Raw genomic sequence first — 27751 nt, 5'->3', positions numbered from 1 at the left:
GGGAACAGAGAGAGAGACAGAGAGATTATTTTTAAATGCTTTTGCCATCCACAAAATAATAAATAAAGTATGTGGCTCATCCATAAAATAGAGAGCGACGCCATTCTCAAATAGTACATAAAATAGACTACTGCCCTTTTTTCATAGAATAAATTGTACTGTAATGAAAATGTGCCGTACCCAGGTCCATGGTCTGCTCAGAAGGGTCTGTTGGGATGCCATAGAACATGATGCTAGTCAACATGGTACAGAGCAGTAGGGAGAAACAGCAGGACACTCGCTGAACACAAGTGAAGGTGCTGCTAGGTGGTCGACTTATTACAGAGTACCAAAGGTGTCCGTCACTGAAATCCCTTGTTGTTTTCATGAAGAACAAATTACTGGAGAATAAAAACAACAAGGTGCAGCACTGTAGTATAAAACATTTTCAAAAACATCTTCATCATCAAACCTTAACCTTTTATCTTATTTTATTTATCGCAGAACCTTGGCACAGCTAGCTGTTGAGTGCCAAAAGAAAGAGCCATAAATCCTCAGTAATTTATCACCTCACTGTCTACACTTAATATTTATAGAGGCTAAACTGGGATTAGATTAGATTAGTTTTTCACCTTTTATTTCAATTCAGTTGAATTAAATTCAAATAAACGAATAAGTCCCCCTTCACACAAAAATGTGTTTTGTTGTTACTTCACTTGGATGTTTGGCTTTCACTGTGCAGAGTTTACCACTAGAAGGTGCTTTTCATCTGTTAAAAGGGGGAAAGTTTCTCTGTGCTCTCCTTAAATCTGAATTTTAGATGTGTACTTATGAGCATAATTTGTGACATCATAACTATAGTGTTGAAGCCAATTGTGGTCTAGTACGCAACTTACACAAGTGTGATATGGAAACTTAAAACCTCAAACGCACAAACACTGAGAATTGACTTTTCAGTGAAGTAGGAGACATCTTGTATCCAGCAGATAAACTTTACAAGTGAACAATATGTGCATACTGATTCTGGATTTTGCAATGAAGTGGGTGTAGATGCCATTTTAAGAAATTGTACCTTGGTAGTTGAACTTTTTTTTGTGGGAAAACATAACAGAGTGTATTTGTATGTATTTATGTATTACATGTATGGAGGGGATCTGTCTGTCCTTGACAATAAATGTAATAAATAAATAAATTAAACCAATGCATTTCAGACAGTCTGCAGATCCCTTCTCCATGCAATTCTTATGTCTTCTCTCACAAAACAAAATACACAAGTATTGGTGATTTTTTGAAATGTTGATAGCCCCTCATGAGCATGGAAGTGGGGCTCAGTTGAAAGCTACATCCTACCTGCTGGTTTTCATATGTGACTTTGACATATCAAATCAAAAACTGAGTCTGCTGTAAACTTGCCATTATTCAAACTAAAGTGTGAAAAAGCCATTGCATTTCATTTGCATTTAATCTGTGCTCTTGGTATTCAAATTCAAATGAATGATGATGAAAACTTGTTTGGGTTTCACATTCAGCCTTTAGACCATAACCATATGTTTGTATGTATAATTTTGCTGCCCAGAACCTCAATGCTTTTAACTTACCTGAACCTTTTCAAATCCATATCTGTCGAAACAGGAAAAACTTTATCAAGGGAACAATCCCCCATGTCTATGGCCAGCCAGGAGTTGCACAGAAAATGCCATTTCTGCCCAGTCTGTAAATCCTGCACCAGGACATTGCTTACATACCTAGGACAAAAGCATAAATGTAAAGACTCCTCAGCTTTTACATTAAAAATTAGCTTTATTCACATGTGACTATGTCTGAAAGTTCACAATTACACCCCAGCTGACTAGTACTGGCTAAAATGTCAACTTTGCGATATTACACTAACATGATCAAATTGCTTGCTAAACAGACCGCAAAGAGAGCAAAATTCTTTGTTACTCTGTAAGAGAACTAAAATGACACTGTGTTCTAAGTCTAAGGGCCATATTTTCATGGAGGTGCAAAGACTGGTGCAAGCAGTGCTCCGACTGTACATGTGATGCACATGTTTGTTGTTGTTGTTGTATTTTGGTTGAAATTTGGTCCTAGGTGTTGCCCTGAAAACAGACATCTCAGAGCCACGTCTATTTGTGACGCAATGTCCATCTGCGGCTGCTTTGGTGATTTAATCAACAGGATCAAACTAAATACTTGCTGCAGACATGCTGCAACAACAGATTAATTCTTAAAATATAAATAATTTATTTCAGTTAAACACTCTAAAACCAAAATCGGCACAAAAAATCATGTTTAATGTGGTTAGAGCAGGAAAGTCAGTAAATCAGTCTGCATTGATCTATAAATGAATGTGGCTGATTCTTACAGTATCTGCTGTCCACAGCTGATTTATACTGTATGAAAAGCTTCTCATTCAGTTTATTAAATCCCTGCAGCATCTGAAGGCAGCATGACAGATATGTTGATAAATCTGCAGCTGAGAGGTGCCGTGCCAGAGTGCAGTGCCGTCATGCACGGCAGTTCACTGTGTTTACCTTCATTAAATTTTATATTCTGTATTTGCCTACCAGGCAGGATGCCTCCCTGAGTTGTTGTGCCACAGCCTGATGCTCTGCAGGTCTCCCAAGAAGAAGGGGGTAGTTAGCAGGAACATATCCACCGCACCTCTCTCAAACACACATTTCTTTGGATCTATCAGGTGGTGTGGCTCACTGTTTCCTTCTGCACCCAGCAGAGTTATTGTCACCTAAAACAGTTAAGAACTCTGAAAGTTAAAACTCAAGCTTCCGAACCTGAGATAAAAGCAATGTAAATTACATGTAAACCAAGTAAAAAGAGAGTTAATAGCTAATACTAACAGCAATCATTTGACTAATGAACAAGTAGCTGAAAGAACCCCACTTTTGGCTATTCAGTGCAATTAAATACAAAATGCTACAAGAGACCAGTCAGAATGAGTATTTCATTGTCTGTCTAATGAAATCTCATCAGCAGTCCCAGAAGTCCAAGAAACTGTGTGTGTTGTGCACACAAGCAAATATTGTAAATGCAAGAGGATAAAACAGCACACATCACACAACAAAATGTAATCAACGACACTCAAGATATTCTCTAGGATAGACAGAAATGCAAGCACTCAGCACAGTAACACTCCACTATGGTTTAGACCAAAAACAATGGTGATTATAAGAAAACCAAAGAAAAATAAGGAGTGGAAAAGACTGAATGAGATGTTTGTAAAACATTCCTCAAAAGATTCAAGTGGTGAATCAAAATGAACAAACCTGAGTAAACAAGAGAGCAATGAACAGCCTTTTTCTCATCCCATCTTTAGAGTTTATTTTAACCTTCCCTTGTGAGTTTTATTATATAAATAGGAGATCAAATAGTTGCAGGAGAGCATCATTTTTTCACTAGCTTATTCAGTGAAATTAAACATGTTGACCCTTGCTATTAACAGTTTGGAATGTTATAAATATGATCAGTTCTGCACATGCATTTGTTTACATGTATCACTTCCATCACAAAAAACAAACCAGCTGTGCATAAAATGAGAGCTTAGCAGTGACACATACAGCTGTCTCCCTCTTGTCAATGAGCAATGACTTTTACCCATTTAATGATGATTAACTTAAATTATTGCCTCTTAATATACACTCATTACCTGCACACTATTTAATTTAAAGTGTCCAACCTGTCTGGTTATGCAATTCAGGCACAATATAATTGGTTTATGAGATATTTGATGTCATACGTACTGGGCTACAACATCATCTGATCTAATTCATGTTTATATTTATTTCCCGGTTTAAAACTCTCAGTAGTTTAAAAGCTGGCACCTCTGCCTATTTTGCTCAATCAGCTGCAGTGGTAATAATTGTTCATGTCACCTTGCACCTAAAAGTCAACTCAGCTCTGCATAAAAGCGCTTACCAGTACCACAGAGTGAGTGCATGTTGTACACAGCTCTCTTTTGCACATCAGCAAGCACTGGACTTTAAATAATGTGTCTTTTGTTATTTAACACTGTGCTGTCTTTGGAACAACTGTCTGGACATCATGCAGTTGGTCTGATTATGACATCATATCCAGTAGGTGATATGAGGGGGGATGAGGAGGGATGCTATTATCCTTGTTAGCAAAATGACCAAAATGCATCCCCCTTGTTAACCTGCCATCCCATAGTTGCAGAAAAAGTGCAGGGGCAAAGGGATTGTTTAGTTGAATATGTTAGTCTAATCTGCCTGACTCATTGATCCTTTATCTGACTGAGGTTTGTGCAAGTTAGAATATATGGCCCCGACCACAGCTTTGAAATATAAGTAACCTAACTGTGCTGTGTATTGATAAATCCATGGTGCTGTCCGTGGTGCTGATGTAGCAGACAGATTTGAAATTGCGAAATTGCCAGTTTTGTCTTGGATCTATAATATTCTCTCAACTATATACTATACTATACTATATATACTATATGGAGTAGTGTCACTTTCATGATCAAAGTGACTAGTGGCAGCATATAGTTGTCGAAGAGTAGAGAGAGTATTCTCTGTGCTGCTGAAAATACAACCCCGGACCAAGCCACTTCTGTAACAAAATATTTTAGGGAAAGATGACCACAGATATAGTTTTTGCTATAAATGTTTGGTGTAACAATTATAATATCAAGAATTAGGCTAGACCAATATGATAATCCTGCAGTCCTAGGGTTAGGTTAGGGTTCCTAACCCTCCCATTTAGCCATCCCCGCTGTTAAAAATTAACAAATCACTCACTGTATCTATTTTAAGTCCATTAGCAGCCAAAGACCTGCTGCCTGTTCCAGCTCTACTCAATTGATGACTGTAATAACTGTTTATTTAGCATCTCTTTATTCAGAAATAGAAAGTGTCTGTATTTTCACCATTTTGTTTGTCACAAATATATCATTTTGAGGTATTGGGGAGATGGTATTACAGGGTTTTTGTAAGTAAGAAGTAAGAAAATATTAATAATGCTGAGGAGGGCCTCCTTTCTATCCCAATATTTTTTTACTATCTCTTACACTTTGTCATTTTATCCATTATTAATAAATAAATAAATTGAATAATACAGCTTTAAATTAATGGGTAGCTAAGCAACAGTGAATTTAAGAACAGAATGAGTGGCCTCTTATGAAGAGTACTGGTTTAAGGGAGAAATGAGAGCAAACTGATAAGTACTTTTCTGTCTTCCAGTAAAAGATCTTTCATCATGCATATCAGTATGACTTAACTGGCAAATTCACCTGAGAGGAAGTGGCGGCTGCTCTCCGATGACCAGTGCTAACACTCAACAGGTAGCGGTACTCATCCATGGGGTCGTTGTCCTCCAACACACTTACCTTCACCTGCCCACCAGCCAACACACAAATATTAGATAAAAATACAGTGGAGGCACTTTCAAATAAAACAAATATTGCAAAGACAGAAAATTTATTAGAAAATGTAATATTTTTTATTATTAAAATCTTCTGAGGTGCTTCATGTCACTGGGAAACTGACTATAAACGAGGTACTCTTACTTGATTTATGGAGATATACTGTACCTTGGCGGTGTCTTGAACATCTTTTCGTCGTGCCCACACAACCACCAGAAGATAAGCTACAAAGATTGCCCCCACGAAGCACACAACCACAGGATTTTCAGTAAAGGTCCCAAACAGCTCAGCAGTGCGTGATGGGTCAACAAGGTTAGGAGTGACAAAGAAAGAGCTTCCAAAGAAGGTTAAGTGGTTGCAGAGGCACTGGGTGACTAAATGCGTGGTCTGAACACCAACCTTCAAAGACAACAGCACTTTGTGTCATTAAAGTATGGGCAACATACTATGCATGGCATGCAGATTTAGTAACTTCTACTTACCCTGCATCCATAATCACTCCAATCCAAAAGTGATTCATCCCAAAATTTACATGCAGTAGCAATAGCGGTTATTGACAAATTGGCATTGATGAATTTTACTCCTGGGCCCACTATGGGCCTCACTACAAGGTAATGCGTTCCAGTGTTTCCCTTTAAGTTCTTAGGGTCTAGTAGCCAAGTGTATCTCTCCTCTGTATCACACACACACACACACACACACACACACACAAGTAATACATCAAACATCTAATTTAAAAAACATTAGAGTTAAAAACATCCTGTCTCCACCACTGAGCAAAGTGATTAATTACCTTGTGTTGTTCCCTGGTGAGGCATCTCTGTCATGGCTACATAATTTGTTTCGGTTGGGTAGTCCGTATGACCAAGGAACAGTTTGAAGGGTAAAGGCTCCTCTGAAGGCACCATCTTTAAAAGATATATCGACATAGTTGCAGCAAAAGGCATAAGTGCAGAAGAAATAGACCGAAATAATTTCAAATCCTTAAGATAAAATATTTCATAATTTCATTTCATGTGTTTCCAGTTTTTTTCATTTTACATGCATACTATCAAGATACAAAAATTGCAAAATTTAAAAATATATAATCGTAGCAGTGGTGGAATTTATGCTGTTAGCAATAGTGGTGATGGTTTTGATAGTAGTAACTTGCTTTTGCTTTTTACTCATGTGCTTAAAAGATAGGTTCACTTTTTTTTCTTTTTTTTCTTTCTCCCTTAAGTGAATCTATTACAGTGGAAACCTCTTATAGTGATCATGGTTACAGTGATCAACTGCTTATGTGGATCAAAAAGCTTGGGGCAGCATCCTATATAGAAAGTGTATAAATGCTGTTTACATAATTTGTCCGCTTACAGTGTTCATTTTGGGTATTTTCAAAAATGACAACATATGGAACAAAAAAATTACAACTATGGTAATTCTATTTTTTTTAACTTTACTGTCAGATGCAGCAGTGAAACTACATTACTGTTACTGTACCATTGTACTGTACCATACTGTACAATACTGTACTCTACCGTAACTTAGGCCTAATTATTATTTGAACTACAGTAAGCTAGACTATATTTTATACACAGTACAGTAATTTAATTTGTAATTTGAAAAGCGTTTGAAACAGCTGTACTCTAACAGACAAAATTCACTAAATAGCAAAGCTGTCCATTTCATCACTCTATATTCATGTGGCAAATATACAAATATCAAATATATGTTTAAAAAAGGGTATAATAATCATCCACTTATAGTGTCCGCGTCACATAAATTTTGTGTTGCTCATGCTGCTCGTGAGCGAGCACGAGACTATTGCAAGTGATGTCTTTTCCCTGGCGTACGCTTCTCATAATAACATGAAAGATCTCTCCGCTGCACGCTCGCTCACACACAAATGCACACACACACACAGCAAACACACAGAGGCTACTGTTGGGCTGTGGCCACTGGCTGGTGACAGCCAATCTGCAAAAGTATTCATTAATTAACCACCCAAACCTGACCTGACTGCAAACCACCAACTTTTTTGTCATAGTGTCCAAGTAATTGGTAGGAAATTATTTTGTAAGAGCTCATTATACATCTATGTTTATTTTACATACAGTGGAGATAAAACATCTTACTGGACCTTTAACACCAATGTAGTGTCAGCTGAAGGAATGTCTATGTTTGTTGTGCTGTAGTTCCTCAGGTCCAACACAGAAGTGTTCACCTGCTCTCCAGCAGGCCTTGGCAACATAATCTATGGGCCAGGAAAAATGTCAGAAAACAGATCAAAATATAGGTTCACATTTAGCTTACAACTGTAAAACAATTCCAAGGATTTAAAGAGACTGTCCTCTCAAGAAAAATGACAGAATCAGTCTTTTCAGGAAGTGCCCTAAATCAGTATCTGTTTACATCCAAGTGAAAAAGCCATTTAGAGGCCATAGTAATTATGATGGGAGCAAACAAGGAAAAGAGGCGACATTACTGTAAAGCGACAAAGTCTGCTTAGGGAGGTAAGGGTGGGTTTCTATTTCCAACTGCAACTGAACATTGTTTTTCTTTTCAACCACGACCATGATTGTCCCCTAACCTTAGCCACGTGGTTGTTATTGTAACCCAAACCACGTTTCCCTAATTTTAACAGAGTGCTTATTTTAATCCAAACCACAGTCCCTCTCTAAACCTAACCAAGTCGTTTTAGTACCTAAACCTTGATTGCAACCATTGTCACATCACATCATAAAACAAATTTATATTTTCAACAGTGATTTTAACAGTTTTGGAAGGTACAGACAAATGTCATACTACCAATAACTTCCAATAGGAACATCTGAAAACGCTTGTGTTGCTCTGGACTGCATAGACCAATGATGTATTTTGTTGTTTAATTTGGAGAACTTGTCGGGTGGGAGGAGCACTGAGTTTATTTGTAATGGAGAAGAGAGTCCCAGTTTTCCCTGTAACAGTGAACCAATATGTTATATATTATGATTCTGCTCTTATTTTTGCTGCTATTATTCTGTTCGTCATTGCAGCCAATTTCAAGCATCTCTTGTGAAGTATCTGGTGCATCTTTTGCCAACCTAAAAAGAGCATGGTGCACTGCACACAGTTGTTGTCATGGTACCAGGAACAAATTAAACTAGAAAACACCAAACTTCTGAAGAAATTCTCAGTGTGCTGGCTACTTGGCACGGCCGCCCCCCCAAAAGCATACTCTGCCACGGGCGAGTCGCAGGCTGAAAGGCAACAGGCAAAAGTCAAAGCACAGGTGGCGCAGTCAGTCTCTTGTGTTAAAACAAAGAGTGGATGGAAGGGGGATGGAATGCAGGATTACAAGAGCCATGCTTGCATCTTCATTACCAGCACACCTAATAATAAGTATGCAGAATAATAACAGTTGTGCTTTGCACCTTGGGTGCCAGCAACCACATTGATATGCATCACAGCAGCTCTTGGTGTGATTCTCTTGTGTGTAATTAACAATGTGGCTCCACTTTAATCAGAGACATCAGGTTGGAAACCTACCTACTGTATGCTGCATTTGTTACTTCAGCATAAATGCAACCAAATGCAAAAAAATAAATTCTCAAAGATCCCATCCATGTTTAAGACATATACAAATAATCTGCTTTGAAAAATAATATGTTTACAGCTGCATATGCATAGTGAAGGTCGAACATCCAACTGAACAATGAGCAGAACACATTTTTGATTGGAGGAGGACTTTAACCAACTTTGTCTTGCTTACTAATTTTTTTTTTATATATAAACAGGTAAAGTGCTTAATTCAATATACTGTAAATGAAATAGTGTTCCCACCATATGCTGTCAAGTATCAGACATAGTTTCCATTTCATTTTCAGTTTTCACTTCTTCTCTAAGGTCCCTCAGGTCAGTGTGTTGTTGAAACCGACTTCTGTTTTTTTAAGCATATACTCTTGTCCTCCCTGGCTGGCTATACTGATGCATTTCAAAACATCTAACCTTACAAAGAACATGCTCGCAACAGGAGTGCATATTATAAAACAACTCTCAGATGCTACAATGTTACTGCACTGACCTCTATATCCTCATTCAAGTTTTTCACAGGGATACTGGAGCCATCTTTTGTTGTGAGGGATAAACCACCTATTAAGCTGCTGATGTTCCCTCTTTCATTCCAGGAAAACGGATTTTTATCTAAACTCAGCATCTGCGAAGGTTTTTAAAGAGCAAAGTAAATTTAAACCACAATAACAGAATAGAAAAAGTAATTCAATTGGTGAAAAAGTAATAAAAACTTGAGCTCTAACACGCACACTGGAACCTGAACTCGAATAAACACACACTCCCATTAACTTACTCGTATATCCACTGGTTCTTCCGAAGGAAACAGGTTTGAAGGTAGGGTTGGGAGAGAAAATGTGGGGCAGGAACAGTTGGGAATATTTATAGACTCCAGGCGCAATGTTGCTGGTGTCACTCTGGGAGAAAAGATAAAAAAGAGACTAAGATTTAAGTTATGCTTTTTGTGTTGTGTGTCATTGATTTGGTGTGTTTATTTCATATTACTGCAGTATCAAACAAGAACAAAACGATAATAAATTTGTCCGGTAAATATACAGCTACAGCCAGATGATTAGTGTAGCTTAGCATAAAGACTGGAAACAGGGGTAAACAGTAAGCCTTGCTCTGTCCGAAGGTAACAAAATTCGCATACCAGCACCTCTAAAGCTCACTAATTAACAGGTTGTATCTTAAAATGATGGGTTGAAGCGTGCTGCACTATCTCTTGGCTGGGCAAAGTAACTTCCTGAAGTTACAGTCCAGCACACAAGCCACAGTTTTTTGATATGACATGTTAATAAGGGAGCTTTACGGGTGCTGTTAGTCAGATTTTGTTTGGATAAAGCCAGGCTAGCTGATTCCAACCATTGCTTTAAGTACATACATCTATGTTGAAGGAGAGTAATTATACCCACATCACAAAGGTACGAGGCTATTAGAAAGCAGCATGGCAAAAGTAACGCCTGCACACTTACTCCAAGCCACAAGATTTGATCAGGACAATGTTTAGATCCTACTCAGATCTTTGTCAGGTCAAAAAAGTAAGAATATCTATGTCACAACATGTAGCTGAGGGGAAACTTACCTATTAACAAACACACCAATATGAGCTTGCTGGATAATAGTTGGCCCCTCATTTGTCTCTTTAAATGTTAACAGTGCGCTCTGTGTATTGTACAGAGCAACGAGAAGGGCATCAGAGATGTTTTTCTGCAAAGGATAACACGAGGCACTTTTGAAAAGGAAGAGGATATTTATTTTTTTCTTCCATCTGCAAATTCAATCTGCCATTCAGAGATGAATTTTCCAGGGAAGATGGGTGTGACAAATAACTGGCCTTGTTCCAGGTCATTAAACTCATAACAACATTTGAGTCCAAGTGGTTAGTGACAGACATATTCTGCAGGCAATCATGTAACCATTCATTGTGTGCTGAGTTGAAGAAACTCAGAAACAGGAAACCGCTCAGAAATAGACAGATTAGATGTAAATGGGAAGAAAAACAGACATACTGAGAAACATTAGGTGATTAGGGCAAATTTTGCATTTCTTGAAGGGTTACAGTCACTGATCACATGTAATGTTCAAATCACTCAACCATCCCTAGAGAAAATATATCTGACCAGCATGTATTAAGGTTAAACAACTCACATTGGAAGAATAGTCCAGGATATTGCTCACTCCTTCCACAATAGTGCTGGCTGCAATATATATTTGTTTCTTGTTTTCTTCACTTTTTTTCACACCCATGTGGAGGAGAGACAAGCTGAGATTTGCAAACAATACTGAAGCCTCTTCCTGGAGTTGAGAATCAATAGTGGGCACACGGTCAAATACTTTAGGAAGTGCTATGTTATCAAGGACATTATAACACACTCTCACCTCTGACATCCTGCTTCAAATACATACACATTACAAAGCTGAGTGAGCGTAACCTTGTACTTCCAGTGGCTATTCATTACATAAAGCAGTGAACCAAAGTAAAAGCAGCACTTAATGGTTTCACAGTGATAACTGATTTATTCCTACCTCTTAAAATGTCTTTTTTTAAATTGGTGTAGGATTAACTGCACAATACCTGAGCAGGGACACTGAGTTCAGCGCCTTTCTGGACGACAGCAGCAAGTCCACTGGCTATGACCTGAACTTCTTCTGGAATATTACTGGGAACAACTTTTACTGTACCAACCATTATGTCCAGCATCTGCTCACGAAGCTGCAACAGACAAAAGCATTTATAATTATGATTTATTTTGTTATCTAGTTTAATATTTAGTAGTGCAACTAGTAGAAGCTTAAGTACTAGTACGTAACCTATCCTGTATTTGCGTCTTTTTCTTAATGTTTTGTATTTATTTCAAGGTTTCTATTCTTTTAAATTGCATTTTAATGTTTTATGTTGTTTTTCTTTTTTAATATTTTAATTCATTAAGTAAAACACCTTGAACTGCCTTTTGGATAGCTTAGCCCTGGTAACTGCACACAGAACTTCAGCGGTCTCATCGTCACAGAGAAGCTGCCTATTAGATCACAGACCAGTCTGTCCACTGTAATTACAGAGACCCTTCAACTCCTGGTAAAACAGCATATCAGCTGACCCCCAAAAATGTCAAAGTAATGGAGCATTACTGGGACTGGTGCCTGTAATGTGATTACTGCATTTCAAAATAGATTATGCTACTTACACTAATGCAATCCAGTACAATAACAAGATAGACCTTTGCAGAGCTTATGATGCGCAATTTTTCTTAAGTTGATAAACATCATTCTGGAGGTTGTCTTTTGCCGTGTTGTGACATTGCATTGTCTTACACTGCAGTATTTTCTCCCTCAGTATGTTGTGTTAGATACATACAATGGGGTCCAGTGGGAAAGTCTAGACTTTTGGACCCCACTATATGTGTTAGGGCTGGTTTACTCCCGACTACATTTTGTTTGGATGAATGTTACATAACTGGTAGTCACCATTAGACAGCACAAGTAACATTATTTGCCTGGGTGTACTTACTATTTAAGGTTAGGGGTAACATGGTACTAACTTCTTAGATCCCAGAATGGCAGAATATGAACTTTCTTGGATCAACATACAACACTGAGCCACCTCAATGTTTACTTTTTAATGTGTTCAGATATATATTCTAGTAATCTATATCTACAGTATTGTCCAGGAGTGCATTTACCTTTTGCCTATCATCTTTTTTCGATTTATCCGTTTGTTCATTCAATTTATTGGAAACAGAATTGAAGATCTGTCCTAGAGTTTCTCCTGACAGTAGGCCTTGTTTCTTAAGTTGAGCCACAGCATTCTTGACTGTAGCCTTGAGACGGTCTACAGAGGAGCTGGAGGCCGCAGTGGAATCCAGCACCTGAGGAGAAAAAGCCATTTTCTTACAGTAGTGTAGAGCAAAAGCATAGAAACTTTCCATAGGTCTTGTTTTGTAAGTATCCCCCATTTTTTTAATCATCATGGTTTTGACACACCTGTGTAGTAATAGTGGTGTTTGCTACAAAGCCGTTATTTTTTGCAGTTGCTGTAATAATCAGATTGTAGTTGGAGCTGCTGTCTCCAAGAGGAAGGAATACAGACTTCACCTCATTGTTCTTACTGCAACGCACATGCTTACCTGTTCAAACAAGAAAGTCATGTAGATCAACGGATTTCTGGGAGAATACACTAAAAGTTATTATCTGAATACAATGAAGAGTGAGATAACTCAGATTGTTAGAGTTAGAGTTAGATCAGTCCTCTTATTCCAAAAGTTTTGTCAACCTGAAGTACTTACCTTCAGTCTTAAAACAATACCGACAGTTAGGACAGGGAATTTCAGTATTGCAAGTTATATCGAAAGCCTCAAGTATTGTACCACTCTTTGGTGATATGCTACATGAGAGGCCATCAGAATTCTTGTTGGTGACTTGTGGAGTTGTACCACCAGGGGTAGCAGTGACAGTGTTAGCATTGATAGTGCCAGGTGATGTAGTGGCAGGGCCAATAGTGGTATCAGGTTTTTCTTGGCTTCCTCCGGCATTTTCTTTAACAGTGGTAGCTGGTTTTTTGGTGGTAGTAACTGGATTCTCTTTAGGCGATGTCTCTATGGTGTATGTTGCGTAAATAGGTACAACATCTGCTTTGGTATAAAAGAAAAGGACAGTGTGTAATGTGTACAGATTATTATCTAAAAGAAGTAAAGGTGCTATTTTACAAAAACATGTTGATGTTAATGAAATACTTTGAAAAACAGTGAAAAGACCAACAACATTAAAATCATTCTTTTAAATTGAAATAGTTCTGGTTGTTCTGCAATGGTATGAGTTAATTTCCTGGCATGAATTCAACTTCATTCAGTTAAAGGATCTACCTGAGAAAACTACTCTGGTCTCTCATTACTGCTGTATTTTTGCAACATTTGTACATACTTAATAATAATAATAATTAATAATAATTGGCCTAGAACTCAAAAATAATTAAAATAATTTACAGTGCAGCTTTGATATTGTGTTCCTGACACGTGTATACACACCAGAAGTTATCACCACAATGACATTCTGACCCTTAGACTTGGCCAGTGCAAGTGTGGTTCGTTTCACAGTGTATTCAGTCCCACCATTCTGTTTCTCTGTAAGTGGCCTTGTCTTTGCTCTTTGGTAGCAGCTCCTTGTCTCAGCCTGCAAATAAATTGAAATTAAGTCAATGGTACATTGTTCAATTTACAGAATTAGATCTTTTAGTCCCAAACAATTCAGAATTAATGAAGCAGATCATGTGATGTTGAGTTATCACACTTACTGGCCAGAACTTGTCGTCTCGTACATCCTCAATATTCCACACAACTGCTGGACAATTTTTCTTACACTTCAGTTTAATTTTTGTATCTCTGTTCTTGTTTCTTGAGTTACAGCCTTCAATACACTTGAGACTATGGCACAAGAAAAATACAGATCATTTGATTCACACAACTGAAACCAAAAGGATATCTATTAAAACCATGTGTGTCATCTATCTGTATAGGGTATAATCAGAAACAACAACCTTTTTATACTGTATTTCATGGCTGATTGATATTTTAGTTTCTCTACTTGATTTATGAAAGGATATCTTCACAATGCAAAAAACCCCTCAAAATCCACAAGTGATACTTAGCCAGATAATGTGTTGAGGACACAAATGAGAATGTCAGTTTTAATTCTCTTAGTGATCAGAGTAAATACATTTCAAAAACATCAATTACCTTAGCCAATCTGGGAGGTTACTATTGGGGGTATAGGTGATGCATATGGATTTAGTGCGCTTTATGGCATTGTCTTGATCAATCACACTGAAATGATACTTATTAAACTGAAATGGATCTGGCAGGCAGTTTCGTCGAATAATGTGAGTCAATGTCACCCAACTTCCTTGGCATTTACAGGGATTCTCTGTGAACGAACAAGAAAAGTCATTATACTGCTGTAACAATTGAGAGGCAGATAAAACAAAGTATAAAACCTAAAAACCTTTTTTGTATTTGAAAACTAACAGACCTTTTTTTATAGCAAGGAAAACATGAGTGTAACGAATTACTTTTTGAATCATATATCTCAAAATTAATTGGATGGTCTGAGAGGGATCGATCGATCATCAACTTATTTGGCAATTTCGAAAGGTCTTGACATGTGTTCAGATACTTTGTCAACAACAATCTCTTTAACAATGTTGTAAAAAGGCAGTGTCATTGTTTTGGGGCCTGAAAGAGGCGTACACCACTTCCCATGCAAAGGTTGTAATCTATAAACTTGACGGGAGAATGTGCGCTCCTGAAAACTCTGACCCATGCCTACGAACATTTTGAGACAGGGGTAATTGGCGACACAGCACAGATGGTGATGTGGTGAATTGAAGCCAGATTGTATAAGGATTCCTCTCACACATGTCATTTCACCTCATATCACACGTTAATTATAGATCCATTTTATCATAAACATTCAAACTAGCAGTTGTTTGTGCTTGTGCTTGTGAGCCATAACTATTCCATAAGTACCTTTCAATTTTAAAAGATATGATCTAAATCAAATCAAATCAAAGTCCACTCAATATTTCATCAGCGCTGTCTCACCCAGCTGGTGAGGATGTTATTTGCCATGGACATGCAGCTTTAGCCTCTGTGTTTTTGCACAATGTCACTTATCGAGTTCAAGGTTCTTATTTTAAAATGAGTCAGCTGGACTGGAGACCATTTTCAACCGACTCATGGAACTTACTTTAGCTTATTTAGCTCGCTAGCTGTAGCTACAGCTGATAATGATAATAATCTGCTGGGCACAAATGTCATTTCAGCCGACAGAGTCGACGGCCGGCTAGAAATGAGAAGGTAATTTTGTTTACCTCTGTCTGAAATCAAGGACCCACTGTTCCAGAAATCACTAAGAACAGACAGGCATAGCAAGTGTAACTAAGGGGGATAGGGCTTAGCAAACTACTTTGCATGTTTTGGCCTATACAGCTCAGTCAATCAACACATAAAGAACACATCAACATATATAGAAAATTGAGTAGAAAAAGCATAATTCTTACTGCACGCCCACTGGCATCGTTTGCCCGAGCCAGCTGGTACAAAAGTGTCACTTATTGAAAGTGTGACAGGTGTATTTTTGGAAGTTACTGAATCTGAGGGTGTTGCAATGATTTCGAGTGGAGCTCTGACAACTCTAACATGTTTCTCTCTCTGAAAGTTAAAATAAACAAAGGATTTATAAGTAACAGTATATACTGTATATAATATATTAAAATACAGTGGGACACCCCACATTTCTGCTAATACAAATAAAGTAAAAGGAAGACATTTTACCGGTCTCGTCAACAAATAGTCATTATGACCATTTAGTTTAATGACAGAATCTTTATCACAGGCAGCCAACATATCCACATCCACTTCCAAAGAGGAGAAGACGTTCCACGCTCGGAGTCCCACTTGCAAAGATCCTGTAACAAAGCATTCACTCATGAAAACAAAATAATCATCAGCTCATATGAATATATAAATAACCTGAAACATAAGACAATACCTATAATGATTCCGTATTACTTATTTAATGTCAATTTCTGATGTTACAACACAACACCACATGAAAATATAATTGTACATTATTAGCATTACAGATGAAAAAGAACATGTGGAGACAGGACTGGGCAAGACCAAACACTGCAACACTGCAAATTAACCAGCAGGACTGCTGAATAGGTTTTACTGTGTGGGTGTGGTATATGTACTATCGGTGGAGTGATGGAGCAGTGATGGATGATAGAAAAGGAATTAGATCCGAAAGTACTGTAGCAAGAGGGACCAGGGATCAAATGATTGAACATTGTCTTTTAATGATGCTGTGAGTTTCTAGACATTTGAATAATCTGTCATAAGGTTTAACAGTATTTTATACATTTTTTGGTTCTGTCTTTCCAGTTTTGTAATATTGGCTTCTTCTCTTCTTGGCTGTGGTTAGTGAGATTAATTAGACCAGTTTGAGATGTTCAGGAATTTGTAATGCAGCGAGAAGCAGTACATCAGTAGGACACAATATTTGGATATACTGAAAGTAACAGCGGTCAGGTATGTTATATTTGTTCTAGAGCTGTTCGAAGGTCAGGAGGAAGGCACCAATGGATACTACACTCTTTTTCCATGTTGAAAAGACAAGGGGATTCATTATTAATTAAAAATATTGGGTTGTGCCAGAGTAGATGGTGAAAGATTATAGTTAAGGCTTTCATTGGCTGTCCATCATACTGTTAGAGTGGTGTTGATAATGATTTTATTTTTGTGACAGGTATCGGTTGTTTTGGATTTGTCCGGCTGAATTTGTATTGCTTGTCCAGTATCATAAAAATCGTAATCAGTGCAATACGAAATGATGGAAGAAATTTGATGCACCAGAACCTCCAAGTTCTTTGGGTTTTTGAAGCATGCATAGTTGAATTTGTCTCCAGTAGAACTTTGTGACGGCACTATCAAGGTAGGTGAAGTTGGAACAGATATCAGCTAGATATTGAACAGTGTCCATTTTGATGGGTTTTGTTTTACATTTAAAAGGTAAATTGCCACCCTTCCAGTTAAATTCAGTTGAAGGCAGATTAATGGAGTAGCCTCACACTCTGCTTTAGTTGGTGATCTAATTGTGGACTGACAGAAGAGTGGATGGTTTGTGATGTATGTAAATAGTATTGTAAAGTGGAGTACGGTCAAGAGGTGCTCTTTTTGAAAAGTGCCCTAACTTTTGTTATGATTGTTATGCTTACCAATTCTTTGAAATGTCACAGATGATTGGAAACTTTGTTTTTCTAAAACTTCTCTCAGGATAAACTGACCTTTTTCACCCCATCCATAGGAAGCTGTCAGTTGAGACTTTTCATAAGTATCACACAGAGGCTCCCTCAACCTCTGGGACCTCTGCTGTGTCATGAAACAAATTTATGACACCTGACTGGGGCACTTAATATTTTTTCTCTTGACATCTGAATCAAGAACCTCAGGAGGAATACAGACACAAAGAAAATAAAACTCATCAAGACAATAATGGGATCAAAAGGATCGTGCCATTGTTTTCTCTCTCCCTGTCTCTCCCTGTCTCTCTATACAAACACATTCTTATTAATGTTATGTAAGTAGTAACCAAAATAATCCTAGTTAGTCAAAGAAAAATTACGTTGTCTCTTAGATGGGATTCTAGGCGTGTCACTACTTTGAGCCCCCAAAACACCCCTACCTGTTGACAGACAAAACAGATGCATTTGTCTTACAGCGCCTTTTTTCTCTGATGGGACTCTGGCCTGTCTTGGAGTTCTTCAGCCATTTTATTTTTCTGTGCTTTATTTGTCTTTTATCATGTGGTCTCTTAGTTTAAGTCTTAGTCTGCATTTGTTTCTTTTCGCCCAGTTGCACTTAGTATTTTAACTTTAATGAAAGCAAGCTTTATCTTTGACATCCTTTCATACTTTTTCACTCGGCCAACAAAATTACTTACAACAAACTTACAAAGTTATTTGGTGAGGAAAGTTTAGTCTTTCAAAGTTATTTCAGAGCTCTAACCGACAAACGCAGGATGACAGATCAAGATTCACCCAAGGACTCACAACCATTGTTTGCTACCTCAAGAAAACCGTTTTCAAGCGGTTATCCGCCGACAACTCTGTCCCAGGGATTCTAGCATGATACTGCTAAGTTAACAGAGAGACCCACTGTCCGACACTTTCTCCACTCTTTCTCCGCAAAGTAAGCAAAATTGAATTCTATCAGCTGCTGGGTCATCTGCTTCTGAGTTGATGTTGGTGGTGCTCTGAATTCTTACATAAAAAACCTTAGAGAAGTGTTATTAGTTTTAACTTAACGTTCAACTATTTTCTGGTACTTTAACGTTTAACCCACATTACCATCTTTCACCATCAACTAAAACCCAAGTAATCCATTCTAACTTGCCCTTTAAAATTCATTGCATTCATCTGTTTGAGTCTATAATTACATATGTATCTGTGTTAGTATCTCATTTATTCATTTGTTGATAACATTTTGCTATAAATAAATGTTTCCTTTATCCACAAGTTTTTGTCTGTGAATGTTACTTTAAAGCAGAGAACTAGAGGTCAATGTGTCCAAAGAGCTTACAACTTTGGTTATGAGACTGAGTAATGTGATAATTAATAAAGTGGTGCCCCATCTTATGAGTGCAAATTAAAATTAAAATTAAAAATTAAGATAAGAATTATTCCTACACCTCCCCTTGATAATACCAATTTGGTCTGTGTGCATTAGAGATGAGATGACAGATTCCTGTATGAGTGATAAATCTTTGCTTATGATTGTCATGTCAGTGTTAATTAATAATATAGGATGGTAGTTAAAACATGGAGTGTGGGCTTTATCTGGTTTGGGGATTAGTGATATATAGGTAGTATGTGGAATGGTATCAGTTTGTATGTTTTGTATATTTCAGATATCACTTTAGAGGACAGGGGTGGTATAAGGAGCCAAAACTGCTCATAGAACTCTGCAAGATAGCCATCTATTGATCTGAGAGATTTATTGCTTAGCATGGGTCATTGGAGGAAAAGTGGTTCTTCAAAGTGTTTTGACTGGACTTAAGTGTGGCCCATTTGTAATAGTTTCTTCCATACCTTGAATTGGACGTTCAATATGAAAAATTTCCTTCCTTGTATTCATCTCTCTGGTCTCAGAGAATGAGCTGCTGTCCCCAGTCAGAGAGAAGAGGAGCAGCACAGGTGTTCCTCGTTCAAGGGAAACACCGATGGTAATATCTGGAGAGTCTAGACAGTCACCCCTGACTGCCAACACAGAGGCCTCCAGCCCAGTTACATCCTCCAGCACACACACCTGCGAAACACATCCATTTTCATTTCATATCACTGTCAATTAAACTTATCAAGACTGATGATGCACCGCTTTATTTGGTGATTCGGTATGAGTGTACAGGTCTGCAGTTAGATTTAAGTTAATGTGTTTCCACTTTAAAATAAGGAATCACATTCTTCAGTTATAAAAGCTAGTGAATAATTGATCAATGGCTCTGATCTAGATGATCTTCACTACAGTGTTCATTCTTGAATAAGTATTCATACTACTAATACTATACATTTTCTCTACAATGCTGTTTCCTTTTTCCAAGAGGTATATCTAGTTATGTTGAGGTAAATTAAAATTCCTATAACTATTTTAAAACTGCTCTAAGACTAAGACACAGCTCTAAGACTTAAGATGCCTTCCATTGTAATATTGCCAAAAAAATAAAGAAAATAAAGAAAAGCCCTGGCAAAGTACAAGAAAATAAGACTATGGATGAGTTACAATGAAAAAGGAGAGCAATTATATCATTTGCTTCAATGACAAACATGACCAAGCTCGTGTGAAATTATTGCTCCGTTAATAAGACTTAAGACTTAACACATCTACTGTGTTTTGCTGTTTGTGTAGAGGGTGGAAAAGATAGACCAAGTTTGTGTCCAGTGAATTTTTTAAGCCTGCATCTATTGTTTTCACTGCCTAGCTTGAAGTGACTAAGATGCAACAGTGTGGAAGAATAGTTGTTGTTGTTTGTTTAACTTGCATTCTGAAAATAACAAGGTACAGGAGAGTATCAGTTCCTTGTGTGAGGGGAAAGTATTGATTCCACAAGCTATAAGTGAAATTGCTGTGAATTTGTGGTCATTTGTGGTGCTGTAATTTTTATAATGGCGGCCACCAGGTGATGTTGGTTCATGTAAACTGACTGACTTGGTGCTAGGGAGAAGAGAAATATATGTAGGGATGTTTTTATTGTTATTTAACAGTTTTCTTCAATCATTTTCATGAATTTGATATTGCAGCTACAGTATGCAATTTCACTATCTTGTTATATTTTCATGCATTTGGCAGTGCAGCTGTGCAATAGCACTCCATTTATATAAAAGTATTATTAGGGCCAAGATGCTGGTAGTTGAAACAACTTACTTTCAGTCCGAATAACAGTAAACCAGTTAGGAGTGAAAGTCGGTTTGAATGTTAAGTGAGATGTACATGATGTCACTGAAATATGATTGAAATTGTAGCAATAACTGAACATACAGAAGATAGTATCAGTTTAAGGGAAAAAATGGATCGCACTCCTGATAAAGCAGAATAAAAATGGTGCTTGAGTTGGTCACACACTGATAAACTCATGTCTGCTCCGCAGCCATCCAGGACTGTGTAGCAAAATAGCTACTGGCCCAGGTACCTCTAGGCTTGAGGCCGGTAACATTTGCATATTGTGTATGCCACTAATTGATGGGATGTTATAATTAAAGGTCAAATTTAATTTCTATTTAGAAATATCTCCTCAATCAACGCCTTAATGAGATGATCAAAATGTTAACTTCAAACATTATATTTCATGCGTCACTAGCATAATTATAACAAAGACCCAGACAGATGATTGATCATGTTGATTGTTTTATTGCAGATGTCATATTTACTTATGTTAATTTACCTGCAGGTCTGTGGACACTTCAGGGAATGTGACCATGTTAGATGCATAAAGGATCAGCTGGTGGCAGCCAGGCCCGAGCTGCTTCACCATCCCTGGAGTCACTGTGATGTTCTGGGGAACAATTCCTCTTACTACAGATATACTGGACAACATCACTTCATCACTCTGGATTCTGTAGGTCACATTTGTACCTGCAGAAATAAAGGGAAAAACAAAAGAACCTATCGCAAAATGGCAGTTCAAATTCAAACATTTAAATTCAAGTAGAGAAAATTAATGAAACACTAACACTAAAACCTGATTCTTTCCAGCAGTGATAGCAAATTGGACAAGATAATACATGGTATATTAAGATTATCTTAGTACCTACCTGCTTTTACTTCAATTTGAATTTTAAATGGCTTTCCATAAAGGGCTTTGCAGTTTGCTGCTTGAAAAGACAAGTCTCCAGCATTGCACCTGATGACTCCAAACTCAGTGATAGGCTCTTGAATTGTTATTATTTTCTGAGCTGTAATGTGTATGTCATTGCCGGTGCACTCAGCTGCCACATTGAAAACACTTGGATGAGTATATTTGTGCACCACACTGCTCTCCAACCTGAGTAAAAGCACATACAGAAGCAAATGCAGTGACTATGTTCCTCCTGGTTTCTGTAGAAGAAAGAGTCAAATCAGGTTACATATGTCACACATACCTATCAGTCTTTAAAAGTCCAATCAGAAGTTTTCTTGCCATAAAACTGTCATGGACTCATAGTTTTTGGACTCTTTTTGTTTTTGTTCTTTTGGGTTCCTGTGTTCACTCTGTGTGTCTGTTTAATTCCAGTTCTTTATGGTTATTAAGCCTGTTTTCTGTCACAGACCTCAGCCTTTTCTCCCTGTTATGTTAAGACTAGACTCTATGTTTCTGGACTATTTGTGTTTTGGGGGGTTGTGGTTTTGTTTGTTACAGATGGGGGAGGTTGAAGTGTTGTGTATTTGGGTGATATTTTATGTATTCTATAGTTTTGTGTGTGTCAGTTTATTGGGAAGAGGATAGTTTATTGGGGTTTGGGATCTCTGTTTTTCCCCTGTATCCCCAGCCTGCCTTTCCCTCCACACTTCCCTCCACACCTGCCCTGCATCTAGCCTGATTAGCCCTGTTATGGTACATGAAGATTCCCTAGTGCTTCCTTGTGTTTCCCCTTCCCTGTGTTCCCAGTGCTCCCCTGTCCATCTCTCTCTGTGCTTATGTTCTGTTTGTGTTGGTGTGTGTGTTGGCCTGGGTGTGGCTCTCCTGGCTCCCAGCTCTACACACCTGCCTCTCATCAGTTCATCAGCTTGCAGTATATCTACTGTAGCTTACACTTCAGGCCTCTCACTTGTTTATAGTGATATTTCCAAATTTGGTATCGTTACTAACTGCTGTTTCTCTCTCCAGTGCTCCTGGACCACAACTCGCCTGCCTGCCTGCTTGCCCACTCTCCAACCAACTACCACCTGCTCCCCTCTGCCAGCCCTTGCCATTCTCCTTCACACTTCTCATGTCAAACAATTCCTTTATCAGAAGTTTATCATCATAAATACAGCAAAAAAAACAAAAACGGAAATCTGTGGAGAAACACTCCATCATCTTTAAAATATAACAATGTGTCCTTATTATCTCATTTCATTAAGTGGTCAATTAAACCATTTGTAATTCCATGCGCACAAAAATAACAAGCCTAAACTTGAAATTGGTTATTGATTATGACCATAGGATGTGCTATTAAGAGGCTACGGGAGGCTAAGCCTCAACAAAATGGTCATGAAATATATTGCTGAAGCTTTTTATAAATGATTTGGCTTTCTGATGATAATAATAATATATATATATATATATATATATATATATATATATATATATATATTCTTTTCCTTTTTTATGAATTGGTAGGCTATTAGTAAGAGGTGGATATAACTTGTCTCTCTCTCTTTCTTTCTCATCATTACATATATATCATCATTACAGGTGTATTGTCTCAACTGACTGGCTTATTTCTGCAGTTGAAATGAATTGAATTCACTTTAATCAAAGGTGAACTAATCTGTAACCATGTCATGAGGCTTGTCTACCTGTCTACACACAGAGTGCATGGTGCACAGGTGAGAGGAGAGGAACAAACAGATAGGAGGTTCATTCAAATGAAGTAGCACAAAGCGAGTTGTTGGTATTTTGATGGAAACTATACCCTAGAATTTACACTGAAAACAAACATTTTAGAGCCACACCTGTTTCTGGTGCAACATCACTCTTCTGCCCACCTGGTGATTTCATCAGCAAGAGCAAATTTAGCACTTGCAGTAATAATGGAATAATGCTTAAAATGCAAATGAACTCTTTTGATCAACCAGTAAATACACTTAAATCAGCATCAGAAATAATGTTAAATGAAGCTAAAGCAGGAACATTGATACATCAGGCTGCGTTTATCTCTAAATGAATTTGGATGATTCTTACAATAGGCCTGTCTGTTGTTCACAGCTGTTTTATATTGTATGAAAACATTCTCACATTCATGAAATCCCTGCAACACGTGAAGACAGCAGGACAGATATGTTGAGAAATATGCAGCTTCTGATTTGAGAAGTTCTTGAGAACTGTCCACTATGTTTACCTCCATTAAATCATGTGCAGCTTCTACAAATACCAACATATACAGTACCAGTCAAAAAGTTTGGAAGGTGTGTCCAAAGTTTTGACTGGTACTGTATCTCTGCACACATCAGACTTGTCAATTATACTCAATATTCAGCTTGTTATGCAGTGGATGTCAGCTTACAGGAGCTCATCATTGCTGTGCATCTGACCTCCTTTAAAACTTTGTGTGTGTGTGTGTGTGTGTGTATTTTTAAGGGATTTATGTTTTATTCATGACAGTGTAAATATTGTTGTGTCACATTTTGCAATATGATGTGAAAATTTACAACATCAGACACAATAGGATTAAAATTGAAAAAGCTTGGATTAATGCAACCATGTAAATGGCTTCACCGACATGTTTTCATTATTCATTTTTTAGCGCCACTGCACCAATTGATTGTTAAAAATCAATAGCCTGTCAGTTAAGACTAAAATAGTCTTTTCAAAAATACGACAACAACAACAACAAAAAAAAAAAACATTTGCCACTTAATTTGCTAGCCTGTCCAAGCATGATGTCCTGGCTGAGCTTACGATTACGCCTGATATATTTCATCAAGGCAGCGGGAGATGTGTTATATTATTCAGCAGGACTCCAAGAAACAATGAAAGCAGTATGCGTTTCTAGTTCACTTATCATTCCTGGAATATATATATATATAGCCCTAAAGTGACTTATCTGATAGGGTTTTTACTTCTTTTTTTACTTGATGTATGTAATCTGGAACACAGCTGTTATATTTTAAAATATTTAATTTCTGTGATATTTTCTATCAAACCGCTGTTTTATACAGCATTTATACATATTTCTCCTAGTGCTAAGTTATCATATAGTAATATACTATTTATTGCAGATACTCAATAACATTATCAGCCGTTACTGCCATAGATTAGTCTACTGTTTTGTTTATAAAGTATTACATTCATCATGGATCATAAAACCCTTGTGAACTCCCTGTTCCTGTTCATCCTGCTCTGGATAGGACTGTCAAGTAAATGTCTAAATGTTTCAACTTAAAACACTGACCAAACAAAGAGGATCCAAGATTAAAGTAACCAACGGGTTAGCATTAATGATTCTTTATGAAATGTTAATATTATTTTGTCTATCTCCTAAAACGGGTATTCCAGCAATTTAGTGTGGCACTTCCATAAAGTTGTCTTTTATTCACAAGTTTGGGGCAGAGTCCAACACTGGATTACATTTCTCATACTGAAACTCAGTAATGTCTTTTGTTAGGCCTTCCCTGACTGGTAAACAGCTACATCTTTCAAACCCCACACCTTCAGTTTATTACACATTCCTTCCATCATAAATTTGAATGCTCAAGTCCAAACCAAGATAACCCTGACGATATTGTCGGGATTATTTTCTCAGATTCAACATTGCTCCTCTAGAGCCACAAAAACACACAATATAACTGTTTGCACAGGCTGAGTAGTACTCCTCATGATGAGTAAACTGATGTTTTGTCCTGTATTACTTGTACTGTCTTACTATCAGTTTGTCAGTCATCTGTGAAGCACTTTGAATTGCATTAACCTGTGTGAGAGGTGCTTTACAAATGAAGTTTGTTTGATTGATTAATGTGTAAAATGTGTAAAAAATGTGTGTTTCTTTGTTTTTTTTAGCTTAGTCATAGACAGTCTGTTTATCTAAGAATCTATAAAAGTTAAGGCAAATTCATGGTTGCCGCATCCATGTGGCTGAGTACAGCGTAAATTTTATTATCCGCCCATGTCCATGAAGGTCTGGACTCTACGCACTACAAGCACGCCAATTGTGTATGCCGAATGCTTGTTTCGTATACTGTATGTGAGCACTGTATTCCCCATCCATGGTCCTTTTCTCATTAAGCGGTCGCACACACTATTTTCAACTTACGTCATGAGATCGTCATCTTTTCTATTGCGCATGTAGTATGAAGTATGAACAAAGCTTTACTCACCCCTCTTGAAATTGTAGATAAATAATATGGCTGTCCCCAGCACTCAGCTTGCAGCTAATGTTTCCTCTGGGCAAATGTAAAAGCCACTTCACACCGATGGTAACATCACTGAAAACAGCAGCCACTGTACTCACTAACAGTGTGAGGCCTGGGGGGAGGAAATGACCAGAAATATAGCAAAGTGCCTGTAACCAACCAGGTCTCTAAAAAATAGACAATAGACATCATCATTTTGTCATCAGGAATGTTTTAACATGTCAGCAACAAAGAAACATCAGAGACCAAACAAGCAGATACAAAGCAACATTAGCATTCATTTGGTGTTTCTGTCCATCAAAGTCCAACATTCACTTTCCTTTTAGCTCTGCTTTGGTCTCCACTAACACCTGCAGGAAATGTCTGGCTCTTTAGCTGCTAAATGCTCCACTATGTTCACCAGCTTGTCACTAACTTTTTTCCATTCGGTGCTGGGGAAGTAGCCTATAGAGTGTTTTTAAAGCTTTTTCACTGGAAACAGCTTGCTGCATTTAGAAATGACATTGATTTAAAAGGGTGATAGTAAACCAGAACAGTAAAGTTGCTGGTTGTAAATCCAACTGCAGGGGAACAGCAGAGTGTGGTGATAATTCTCTGTGGGTCTGTCACTACAAATTACACCTTTACTTGTATTCATTTGATCCGCTGTCAACATAAAGATACTGATTATAGCAGCCGGCATCTGGTACAATCAGCGGTTCTTTATCTCAGTGCTCTCAGTGCTGCTTGTCCTCTATTGAAGCGATGGATGTAAAAATTGTGAGTACAGTTTGAAATATTTATAACTGAGCTTTACAGTTGACTGATGCTGTGACAGACCATCTTTGCAGTGGTAATCCACAGACAGGTAGCTCCCCAGCTGAGGACAGGGTTCACCAAAGGAGTCAACAAATCTTGCAACATGGCAGACCTGACGGCTGTGGCAGTGAGCTGAGAAACACATAGAGAAGATCATGATATCACACAGCAATTATATAAACATCATTGACAGTTTTACAAATAATATGTGTTTAAAAATAAATAGGCCGAATTACATATACATATTTAGCAGTTGTAGTGAGAAAGGTCTGCGCTTAAACAACAACATGTTACTCAACTAGCAATCCTACAAATAACAACTCATGAATACATTAACATTCATTATAGATAAACGGCACTTGTGTAATGCTTCTAACATGAGCATGGAACAAAGCACTTCACGCAGGCCCTGGAGTGCTCATATACAGTCTTACTCAAGGACACTTTGACATGTAGACAGGAAGAACCGGAGAGACGAGCAACGCCGTGACTACTAGACAACCTTCCTGACCACCTGAGCCGCAGTCATCTCATCATCTTCACCATTACAAAACAAAACTTGTATTTGTAAAGGTTATTCCTCTGATTCCTCTGTTAGGAATGTTAAGATTTGGTGCTACGGTATGTGATTCATATGGCATCAGGCTTTCACAATGTGAAATTCTTAAATCCAACATTAATTGTAGGCAGCAGGCCAGCTGGGGCCTTTTCTGTTTAAAGTCTGGATGTTGACTGAATGGGTTTCCTTCCTCAGCCACAGCAGTTCAGATTAATTTAAAATTCTAAATTGCTCCTTTGTGTCTTTGTCTGCCTATGTGTGTTTGCTCCTTGATAGACTGCTGACCTGTCCAGGATGTCCATCTCATACCCAATGCATGCTGGGATAGGTTGCAGTGCCCCATTACAC

The 27751-nt window shown here is 37.7% G+C and overlaps 1 protein-coding gene across 1 annotated transcript in view; it reads right to left on the bottom strand.

Moving 5' to 3' along the window:
• Window positions 1-27398, bottom strand: part of LOC121907673 (polycystic kidney disease protein 1-like 2) — a 44225-nt gene extending 16827 nt beyond the window's left edge. The window contains exons 1-27 of the mRNA XM_042427369.1: window positions 26866-27398; window positions 26011-26158; window positions 21768-21997; window positions 21398-21588; window positions 19551-19767; window positions 16234-16367; window positions 15967-16110; window positions 15771-15837; window positions 14638-14824; window positions 14196-14325; window positions 13930-14074; window positions 13192-13533; window positions 12890-13032; window positions 12589-12774; window positions 11487-11624; window positions 11024-11206; window positions 10494-10618; window positions 9705-9825; window positions 9423-9554; window positions 7500-7613; window positions 6171-6285; window positions 5860-6050; window positions 5546-5776; window positions 5246-5347; window positions 2550-2728; window positions 1578-1724; window positions 181-380 (exon numbers count right to left, since the gene is read on the bottom strand). Coding sequence (XP_042283303.1) covers window positions 181-380; window positions 1578-1724; window positions 2550-2728; window positions 5246-5347; window positions 5546-5776; window positions 5860-6050; window positions 6171-6285; window positions 7500-7613; window positions 9423-9554; window positions 9705-9825; window positions 10494-10618; window positions 11024-11206; window positions 11487-11624; window positions 12589-12774; window positions 12890-13032; window positions 13192-13533; window positions 13930-14074; window positions 14196-14325; window positions 14638-14824; window positions 15771-15837; window positions 15967-16110; window positions 16234-16367; window positions 19551-19767; window positions 21398-21588; window positions 21768-21997; window positions 26011-26158; window positions 26866-27001 — 4378 coding nt within the window. The 5' untranslated portion in view covers window positions 27002-27398. The remainder of the gene's footprint in view (window positions 1-180; window positions 381-1577; window positions 1725-2549; window positions 2729-5245; window positions 5348-5545; window positions 5777-5859; window positions 6051-6170; window positions 6286-7499; window positions 7614-9422; window positions 9555-9704; window positions 9826-10493; window positions 10619-11023; window positions 11207-11486; window positions 11625-12588; window positions 12775-12889; window positions 13033-13191; window positions 13534-13929; window positions 14075-14195; window positions 14326-14637; window positions 14825-15770; window positions 15838-15966; window positions 16111-16233; window positions 16368-19550; window positions 19768-21397; window positions 21589-21767; window positions 21998-26010; window positions 26159-26865) is intronic.
• Between the last annotated feature and the right edge of the window lie 353 nt (window positions 27399-27751).

Source organism: Thunnus maccoyii, chromosome 11 (genome assembly GCF_910596095.1).
Source record: "Thunnus maccoyii chromosome 11, fThuMac1.1, whole genome shotgun sequence".
Taxonomy (NCBI): Eukaryota; Metazoa; Chordata; class Actinopteri; order Scombriformes; family Scombridae; genus Thunnus; species Thunnus maccoyii.
This window is presented reverse-complemented; position numbering and strand designations above follow the sequence as displayed.